At 34.9% G+C, this 11115-nt stretch overlaps 1 protein-coding gene across 1 annotated transcript; it reads left to right on the top strand.

The window, feature by feature from the left end:
* Positions 1 to 1332: 1332 nt before the first annotated feature.
* On the top strand, positions 1333 to 9764 carry LOC139843927 (glutathione reductase, chloroplastic). The gene is made up of 17 exons (XM_071834111.1): positions 1333 to 1509; positions 1716 to 1881; positions 2694 to 2758; positions 3039 to 3108; positions 3296 to 3367; positions 5789 to 5992; positions 6185 to 6258; positions 6339 to 6422; positions 7167 to 7254; positions 7356 to 7437; positions 7780 to 7853; positions 7947 to 8054; positions 8162 to 8226; positions 8339 to 8452; positions 8911 to 9010; positions 9236 to 9289; positions 9396 to 9764. The coding sequence occupies exons 2-17, from the start codon at positions 1744 to 1746 to the stop codon at positions 9489 to 9491; spliced, it is 1488 nt and encodes a 495-aa protein (XP_071690212.1). The 5' UTR covers positions 1333 to 1509; positions 1716 to 1743; the 3' UTR covers positions 9492 to 9764.
* The last annotated feature ends 1351 nt before the right edge of the window (positions 9765 to 11115 follow it).

Genomic DNA, 11115 nt, shown 5'->3' with positions numbered 1-11115 from the left:
ATCATGGGAGATTTAGCTATTTGAGACTAAAAGAGAAGGAGACCAGGGGACAGCTTCTTTTATAACTTCTTCTGCACCTTTTTTTAACTATGATCAACAAAAAACAAACCCTAAAAATCATGGAATTTGAAACCAATTAAAGGGTAAAAACGAATGTAAAGACTACCCTAATATATATGGTCATACCTTTATATGTTTTTTTTTACCTGCAGCCACAACTTATTAAAAAAAAATCAAGTTCAATTAAGCTTACATTTTAGAGAACAATACATAGCATAATTTTTATCCTAAGGAACATTGTAAAAACGTTCACCTAATGTATGACTGTACACATGTAAACTCAAAAATGACAAAAACTCAAATATATAACAAAGGAGAATAGATGGTTCCTGTCAACCCAACTCAGTCTATATAATTTTTATTACTTTTAAAAATTGTGAGAATATTTAGTTCGGGTCAACCTACTATATAATTAGTATTTATTAAGATAAGGAGTATAGATGGTTCGGACTGACCTAACCGAATCCATCCAACACAAAGCTTACCCATTTCAACCTGTTTCCAAGCCTACATGACCCACACAGTTGTCTACTTATCTAGGAGTGATTAAGGGGTTACATACATGTAGTAATAATAATTATAGCACATATATGCATCAGAAAACATTAGTAGAAGAATAATGGAGGAGAGTACAAAATGACTACAAATATGAGTAGATCAAATGACATGTTAGGTTCTGTATTGATATGTAGTTAATTCATGACACACACTTGATTTTAAGATAGCTTGTGTATAATTAGCAGCAAAAATACATGTTCAAACAATATAAGATATCATACAATGTAAGAATTGTTGAGGATAAACAAAGATATCATACAATGTAAGAACATGTATTTTTGAAAAAAAAAAAAGTTTGAATTTTTTTTTTTCCAATCACATGTGATTTATCGCACTCTGATTGATCCTTTGGATCTCAACTTAAAAGTTGGTTTCATTTGAATATTTCTATTAAATTGAAAGAAGAGATGTCATACCTTCCGATCAAAAACATTTCGACTTACCCATTATACCCATATCCATGAATCCAAAAGCCCAATAACCCCATTAACCAATAGCCCAATAACCCAGTAACAAAACAAACACCCACAAACAATCTCAATCAACGCAACTTTTTTGACTTTTTCCTCCGAATCTTCGATCGACATGTACAACACCAAATTGCACACGGTACCACCACCTACATAAACAAATCTCAATCAACGTAACTTTTTTCAAACCTTTAATAATATTCGTTAATTAATTAATTAGTTAATACTACTTTTTTAGCGATTAAAATACAAAGACGTAGATACAAAAAATCAATCATTCCTCAATTGTATCGTGGCAAATTCTCATTCGTATTCATAGACTGTCCAGATTCACTTCAATTTCTTCGAACTACCACTTAAAACCCTAATTGTACCGCCATCGTTCATCGCAATCACTATTTCACTGTTATCAATCAATAAGGTACGATTACTAGTATTTTAAATTTAATTATTTTCGGATCTGTTTGCTATTTTTGAATTATTCGAACTTTTATTGTTTTATTATAAGTAAGATTTAATATTAATACTAATATTTAATACGAGTAATAATAATAATTAATAATTTAATAATAATAAGAGTAAATGATATAGATATATTGATGATTTTGAGATAAATTGGTGATGTAGATTCAGTAGTGCTATTGTAATCAGAATCATGTCAAGAAAAATGTTGATCGATGGAGGTGATGTTGGAAATGATAATGAACAAGAGTTTGATTTTGATTTGTTTGTGATTGGAGCTGGTAGTGGTGGTACTAGAGCTTCACGGTTTTCAGCCCAATATGGTGCTAAGGTACTTAATATATTTTTTTATATTATTTTTTAGTTGTTGAAATATCTATTGCTAATAATTGTGGATATTTTTTGAAGCTCATAGTTGGTTAACATGTGAAATTAACTCAACTCTTAGGTGATTTTTTAACGCATATATGTAATTGTTTAGATTGTGTAAGTGTTTCATTTGAGATATATGAACTTCAGTTGTTTTTGTACTGAAAGTATTTGGTAGACGGAGTATATGCATTTCGAGACGAAACTTAATGTTTCCCATAACATACGATTTTACTACAACGCAAAGTGGAAGGTTTTAAAATGTAACAAAGGTGTTGTTTGACTTTTGTGTCTACCTTAGAAGTGATTATGGTAACGGAAATATCTATGTTATTTGTTGGTGTTAGACATGGTGTTTTAATGCTGTTGTATGTACATTTTAATGTCCGGAACACCATTTAATTTAATATATGCATAATACGGAGTATGATTATTAACATCATCAATTCGTAAGCAGGTCATAATATGTAAGTATGTAATATAAGCTTTGAATACAAGAAAAAGACCTATTTGGTATGCTTTGTTTTTAGACATTTTACTGATATTTGATAGAGGGAAGCTTTATATGAGACCCGTGTGTTTATATTTATTTATATATAATATATAATAATGTCATTGTGACCTTAATTGGTCATCATAAATTTTTGCATAGAGTTATTTTGACTTGTGGGAAAACTTATTCATGGTAATTAATGTAGTTAGTAAATACGGAGTAGTAAACTTACCTGACTATAAATTTAATTACTGGTCTTCTTTCATAACTTTTGTTCTAAGGTTGGGATTTGCGAGCTACCATTTCATCCGATCAGCTCAGAAGTCGTAGGAGGTGTTGGAGGAACGTAAGTATTCTTCTAGCTCTTGTTTCAAGTGCACCTGGTGATACACATGGCGTTTTGTTTTTTTCCTATTTTGTTCAGCTTATATTCCACATATATATAAAACTTTAATATATGATAAGCGTTATTATTTATAATCATATATTTTGTCGTCATTATTATGGGATGCTGCTTGAAGCATAATTTGTGGTACACAATTAAGCAATCATGATTCTTACGTTGAAATTTATTGACATTATGTTTTGGTGCACCATGCATATAATACTTCTTACATGTGGTGCAGGTGTGTGATTCGTGGGTGCGTTCCTAAAAAGATTCTGGTCTATGGAGCATCCTTTGGGCCTGAAATTCAGGTGATATTGAGCTTCTACTTGATACTGCAAAATGGGCAGTCTCTAATATATTTGATGTGTATATGATTATTAATTTTTGTTTATGGTTCTCTTGATGATGTTATTTCAACTTATAATTGCCTTCATTAGCTTTCTATGTATGATAATTATAGAACATTTTTACCCATTCCTGTTTCAACATGCGTAGGATGCACGGGAATATGGATGGCAAGTGAATGAGAAGCTTGATTTTGATTGGAAAAAGCTTCTGCACAAGAAGGTAAGTTTCAAAGTTTGGTGGATGTTTGGTTTAAACTTATAGTCCATTTATAACTAACATATTTGCTTGTTTGTTTTGCTTGTGCTGTACCATAAATTAATCTAAATGTAAACGGCTGAAATTAAACCTCTAGCAAATTTAATAACAGCTTTTGATATATCAATTCTTTGTTCAGCGTGTTCTTATTAGTTACAAGAACTGATGTGTAGTTGTTCAATATGATATTAATCTACAAAGTCTCGGTATATGGAAAAGATCAATAGTTTATAAAGATGATTGCTAAATGTTGAAATTGTCATGTTTTTTTCCATCTTAGTACAACGTCCAAAAGTAAGAAGCAAGTTGATAACATCTAAAATTGTTAATTTTTCCCTCTTTGCTTGTAACATACGAAGAATCATTACCTCTATAAAACCTTGCAAAAAGGTCACAAATTTTTGAAAGGTCGCATGACATTAAGTATTACCTGAATGTTTTGTAACTCCTTTTAAACAACTTATCTTTGTTATCTTCGTATCCACTAAGATTATCATGCGTATGTCTTTTCTTATCCATTGGGAGATGTTCTTTATGCTAATGACGATACATTTTTTTTTTTTTTTTTTTTTTTTTTTGCAAAGCAAGCATTATATAGAAACCAAACACAGATATTACAAAGTCGCGACCTAACCAACATTTGCAACTAAGCAAACAGAGAGAACAGTTTGATACAGTGAAATAAGACTTGAAACTCGAATATAAACAAAACAAAGTAATTAACCGATCCCTAGCCTCTTATTTGTTGAAGAAACGAAGAAGCCAGGGTTTATCAACCATTGATGCCAAACCAACGAAGAATTCTTTAGCCGTTTTGAGATCCACGCGAAGCTAGAAGTTTGGATGCTTGTTAGAATTTTTTGCGGAATCCAGGGTTGATTTTTAAAAACCGAATCATTCCTTTCCTTCCATAGAACATAACAAGTTACCCATTTCAAACTTTGCCAAATAATTTTACCCGTCAAAGTAGCATTTGAACCTAACGAACAGTCGTCGAAGACTTGGTCAACGGTGAGGGATGAAGTAGATGGAAGATTCCACCATTTCAGCACCATATTCCAAATCTCCAAGACCTTTGTACATTGTGTGAGAAAATGATCTGCCGTCTCGATATCTATCAAGCAAAGAGGGCACAAAGTTGAGTCTAAATCGATACCTCTTTTCTCTAATTCAATCTTAACCGGGATCCGCTTTTTTTTTTGCTCTCCATACGAAGACTTCGACTTTTAAAGGGGCTGTTTTGTTGCGTAGCGTTACATCCGGGGTTGCATTACCGAAAGAGAATTTTTTATCGTCTATGAGCGTTGACATCGTTTTCGATTTGTAGAAGCCATCGTCGTCCAGGCTCCACTTCCATTTATCGTCTTGGTCTGCATTTAATGTAATCGAATTCAGGAGTGTTTTAAGACCCATTAATTCGGTTTCAGCCCGACCTCTGACGGGCCTGACCCAGTCTTCGCATAGCACATTGTTGCTGAACCGAACCATGACCGAAACCTGCTTGCAGTTTTCTAGAGCATAAAGCCTTTTGAATTGGTCCATTAGCTTGAGATCTCCGATCCATGCTTCTTCCCAGAATTTGAAAGAGCTGCCATTCCCGATTTGTTTGACAAAAGACGAACTGAAATCTAGCCCCATAGAATCTATGGAAACACCTGCTTTAATAATATTTTGCCAAGTGGAGTAACCTCGAAACACAAAATCACCGTTAGTACCAAGTAACCCACCCCCCGCCCCATAGATGCTTGAGATGACTTTAACCCAAAGGGAGTTTTGGTCGGTTTTGAAACGCCACCACCATTTCCCCAAGAGGGCTAAGTTTTTTGTATCTAACGACCCAATACTCAGTCCCCCCGACCCATAAGGAAGAAGAACCTTGTCCCATTTTACCCAACACATTTTTCTTTTGTCACCCGACCCGCCCCAAAAAAAATTGCACCTCAAAGATTCAAGAAGCTTTAGAACACTACCAGGAGCGCGGAAGAGCGAGAAAAAGTAGAGAGGCAAGCTGCTTAACACGGACTTTACCAGGGTTAATCGACCACCGAATGAGATAGACTTAGATTTCCAACCCGAGAGTCTTTTTTGGAACTTTTCGATGACGGGCTGCCACATATTAGCTTTGTTCATCTTAACACCGATTGGTACGCCTAGGTAGTTGAGTGGGAAATGATCAGGGGTGCATTTGAGCCTATTCGCCATAATGCTTAGTTCGGTATCATTGACCCCAATTCCATATAAGTTACTTTTTTGTATGTTTACTTTAAGACCCGATAATTTTTCGAAGCACAAGAGGAGTTTCATGATACATTGAATTCGTTTTCTACATTTCTTTTAAGAAATGCCACCTGTAACTGTTTCATTATCTTATATCTGTAAATGCAGACTGAGGAAATAGTGAGGCTAAATGGGATATACAAGCGCTTGCTTTCAAATGCCGGAGTTAAACTGTTTGAAGGAGAGGGAAGAATTGTGGGCCCTAATGAAGTGGAAGTTATTCAATTGGATGGCACTAAATTGTCCTATTCAGCAAAGCATATATTAATCGCAACTGGTAGCAGGGCACACCGACTAGATATTCCTGGACAGGTAAATATAATTATAATTCGAACTCTTATTGGGAAATTGAGATCGGCTAATGAGACTTCAATTCACCGTAATCAGCTTTTTAGTGTTTGGATTAGTGAATTGTGGTTCTGATTATTTAATTGTTTATAATCAGTTCCATATATATAATATTACATCTTGATTATTTCTTACTGTCCGCGTCTGTTATTTCAGGAGTTGGCTATAACTTCGGATGAGGCATTGAGCTTGGATGAGTTACCAAAGCGCGTTGTTGTACTTGGAGGAGGGTATGTTGACTTTTCATCCTATAATTCTTGTACACGTTTAGTTTTGCAATTTCAAAGATGACTAATTACTATCTGACTAGGTATATTGCTGTTGAGTTTGCATCAATTTGGCGTGGGATGGGGTCCACAGTGAATCTATGTTTCAGAAAGGAACTTCCATTAAGGTTTGTAGAAAGTTTTATTTATTCCTGTTGAATGTTTGATTTTAAATCTGTTACAAATAGATACCAGGCTGGACTGAACCGAACTGAAAAGGACAAAATAACGGACCCAAAAAGTAAACTGATTCAGCCCAGTATAGAGACGTTTTGGTCCCAAGCCAATTACCTGACCTTGAACCAATTAATTGGGTTTTTAGGATTGCTTTTTTCAGCTCTTATCTGCTTATTTTGACAACAGAAAAGCACATTCAGACACTCATTCAAACCTGCTTATCTGCTTATTTTAGAAGGAATAAGCACTTAAATATAAGCATTCTAGCACCTACACAGTTTTTATACAGATAACTAGATAAGTACTTGTAATTAACCCATCCCAAGCACCCTCTAAAACCTTGGGTTTTTTTTTTTTTTTTTTTTTTTTTCAATCTTTTATTAAATTACATAAATCTATAAACGAAAAGAGCTTTTCTCTGATCTGAAAAATTAGTTTTAGAAAGAACTGAATGGAACATGATCAATTGTTAAATAACATTAGATATGAAAACCAAACAAAAAACAAGTTTATAAAAGAATCTAGTACCACGAACCTGATATAGATGCTTTGGGTCTGTCACTGATTCGGTGTTGTGGGTACGGGCAAATAAATGCCTAATAACATATGAGCACATTTACTAGCCGTATTTAGTCAACATTGACATTTTCTGTGAACTTATATAAAGCTTCCTTGATAAAATTCTCGTTGCACAGGGGTTTTGATGATGAAATGAGGGCTCTAGTAGCAAGAAATCTTGAAGGAAGAGGCATAATATTGCACCCACAGACAAACTTGACCCAGGTTCTTATAATTTAGATAATAAAGATAATAATTATTAATCTTACCACTTTGAGTTTATAAGATCTTCCAGTTTATATTTAAGTTGAATACGTATGTTTCAGCTGGTGAAAACGGAGGATGGCATAAAAGTGACTACAGATCATGGTGAAGAAATAATGGCAGATGCTGTACTTTTTGCCACCGGTAATATTATGCCCCTCATAAAAAGATAATCATGTTAATTAGATCTCAGATTCTTCTAGAAAGAATAAAGTTATATATCCATGTGTTGGGTTACATAAATAAATCTTTTGTTTTATGGTGCTAAAGCTTACATTTTATTTATAGCACTAAATGGGTAGTAAATGGATCATCATTTTTGTATTTACAGAGTATCACCTTTTGCTATTTGATAATAACATTCATGCTCATATGCATAGAAAGCTCTCTTTATATGCTATTTGAATGAATAAATGTTGTTTGCTATAAGACTTGACTCACTTATTCATTTCTGGTGATTTTGACATTTTTCTTTCCTGGTCGCAGGGCGGGTCCCGAATACAAAACGGTTAAATTTGCAGTCTGTAGGTGTTGAAGTTGACAGTACAGGAGCAGTGAAGGTTCTTTTAATAAATCCTTTTATTTTGTTACTCTAACGCATGCATTCTTATTTTGATTTTTCTAAGTTTTTTGACACTGATTCTTACGTGCAGGTTGACGAGTATTCTCGCAGCAACGTGCCTACCATTTGGGCCATAGGTGATGCTACTAACCGGATGAATCTTACCCCCGTTGCCTTGATGGAAGGCACTTTATTTGCTGTATGTGAGCTCTGTTTTAAATTTTTCTCCAGGTTAATTTATTAATTTGGGATAAAAGGAGTACTTCAATGTTTCTTTATGTAATTCTGCTCTTGTATTGCTTACAGAAAACTGTGTTTGGTAACGAGCCTAGCAAGCCTGACTACAGCAATATACCTTGTGCTGTTTTCTGGTAACAGAACGTTTTCATGACTTATACTATTTGCGGTATCTTTTATATCCGTTAATAATGAAATACTGATTAAATGATCATCTGAAACTTATTTTATTTTCTCTCTGTTCAGCATACCACCTCTGTCAGTTGTGGGTGTAAGTGAAGAAGAGGCCATAGAGCAAGCCAATGGAGACATTTTGGTTTTCACATCAACATTTAACCCTATGAAAAACACAATTTCTGGGTATGTGAATTCGCTCTACTCTTAGTTTGTATTGTGTGATATAACACTACGAAAGCTGTTTTTGTAGTTTAGATTTTAATAAGAGGATTATGACTTAATTAGGTTTAGTACATAATTAAAACACGTTGGTCTACTTTAAAGTTTTTTTATCCCTTTGACATGTTCTCATTGATATAACTCATGCTAAGTTTGTCCATTTAAGTTCAATAAAATTATAACCCAAATTATCTCTGGTAAGTGCCGAGCTTAGATGTGTAAATCTCCAATGTCTATACTATCGTATTAAGAGAATTCGGTTAATTGTTAATAAATGTTAGTAGTCAGACTCAATCCATATAACCAAACACCACAATATATATATTACCCACTCTCAAAACACACACACTCATTCTTTCATCACTTTAATTCGCAGTAATCAGTTTTTTTTAACATTTAATCTGCATTTCTGGTATCCACAGACGACAAGAGAAGACACTCATGAAGCTTATTGTCAGTGCCGATACCGATAAAGTTATCGGTGCGTCAATGTGTGGGCCAGATGCTGCTGAAATAATGCAGGTAAGCTTAATCATTCTTGATCCCATTGAGCATATGGTTCATATCGTTGAGCCTCATATGAAACTACAAATACTTATTGAAACATTTTTTTAAATGACACAAAAAAAGTTAATGCTTTAAGAAGGTTATGTAGGTTTAAACATTATCTTTTGAACATAAAGTACCTTCGTCCACTTCTATTGCTTTGTCATCTTTTTGAGTTTGAGAAGATTATCTGTTTCGTAGGGCATTGCTATTGCAATGAAGTGTGGAGCTACAAAAGCGCAATTTGATAGCACGGTGAGCTTGGACTTTTTTTTTTTTTTTTTCCTTTTTTTTTGAACAAAAGATGCATTTAATTGTCAAATTCTTCAACATCTAATGTAAAAGTTGGTATCTTTTACAGGTGGGTATACATCCTTCATCTGCAGAAGAGTTTGTTACAATGCGATCAGTCACAAGGCGTATTGCTGCAGCTGCTAAACCAAAGACCAATCTTTAAACATGTTGACTAAGTTTCTTACCATTTCTTGCGAATCACATCAAAACTGAAATTCGGTATACCTTTCACAAGTTCTGATTACTTTAAAAGTTCATGTCACAAATTGGTTGTTGCAACATTTGAATAATGTGGGCTGCTTGGATGTGATTTTTGGGTTTTTCTTTCTATAAGTTATAATAGGAAATATAATGATATGGAATTTGTCATTTTCCAGTACCATTTCATTATAATGTTTGTTTTTCTTGTGGGAATAGAATGAACTGTTTTTTGTTACGTGTTTGGTATTTGGTAAGAAAAAAATAAATGAACAATAAATAAAGACTTGGGGTGTTGAAAACGATTTTGTTTTAGATTGTGTTGATTGAGTAACACAATGTGGGCTGATAAAGGCCCACTTCCTCCACTATATTGACACTACCTTCACACCTAGTTACCTACATCCAACCCCAAACTTGATGCTGCCACCATCACCACCATCTCCTTCAAGGGTCATCACCACGTCCGAAACCTCCACCTGCTCCAAAACCTCCATCAGCACTACCATCACCACTCCTACTTCCACAACGACCATCTCCACTACCTCCACCATCACTACCCAGAGGTGAGGAGGAACTCACATAATTGCCGAGATAGGCAATGAGGGTCGAGTGGTTGGAACTCGCATAATTGCAGAGAGAGGCGGCGAGATTGGTCCATGCGATCCCAAAATCGAACGATTCAATAGACAGTTGCGGAACTTGAGTGAAACTATGGATATTATGATACTTTTAATTATAGATTATTATATATAGAAGTAAATTGCATGCTGTTAAATATATCTAATTGTGTAATTAATAAGTTACTACGGAGTATATTTGTATTATTATTATGAGTATAAATAAAGATTTGGAATAACCTAGTGTAAAAATGAATCAAGTAGGACTTGAACAGACGTCCGGGGAATTGATTTTAAAGCTCTGAATAAATGATCCACTAGCAATTTTGTTATTTTAGATCGAAAAGTATAGTATATAACTTATTTTTTTTTAGAACAGCGAATTTGGGATCAGCCGAGGGGGACTTAACCACCCGTTGCGATCATCTCCCGTTTCGACTATGCCGATGCAGTGATATTATCCCGCCCCCTATCGCTGCCCGGGAGGAAACCTTGAACCGATCCAAGGGCACGGCCAAGTAAAACCCCCCTCCCCTTTACCCCCCAACACAATGTGGGAGAGGTGCCATGGGTGGATCCTTACATGGCAGGGATAGAATTGCATTAATTGTTGCCCTGGAGTTGAGTCGAACTCCTGACCTCAAGTGTGTTAGAGGCAGGCCACTGCCACTCAGGTACAACTGCAATCCTTATAGTATATAACTTATAACCTATAGTATATAAACTAACACCACAAAGTATAGAATATAACTTATAACCTATAGTATATAAACTAACACCACAAAGTTTAGGAGGGACGGCCACCCCCTTCCGTCTCTCTTATCTTCCGCCACTACCGTTGGTTCAATCAAGACACCTATGGATATTCAAATCATCGGGTGGCCGCCCCCAAACGACATCTAGTGGCTAACTCATAGTCACAAGACTCCAAGAGTGGACTTGTGAATCATCAAAGGAAACTGAATTTGA

Source organism: Rutidosis leptorrhynchoides, chromosome 4, assembly GCF_046630445.1.
Source record: "Rutidosis leptorrhynchoides isolate AG116_Rl617_1_P2 chromosome 4, CSIRO_AGI_Rlap_v1, whole genome shotgun sequence".
Classification (NCBI taxonomy): Eukaryota; Viridiplantae; Streptophyta; class Magnoliopsida; order Asterales; family Asteraceae; genus Rutidosis; species Rutidosis leptorrhynchoides.
The sequence above is the reverse complement of the archived record's forward strand: the minus strand, read 5'-3'. Positions and strand labels throughout refer to the sequence as shown.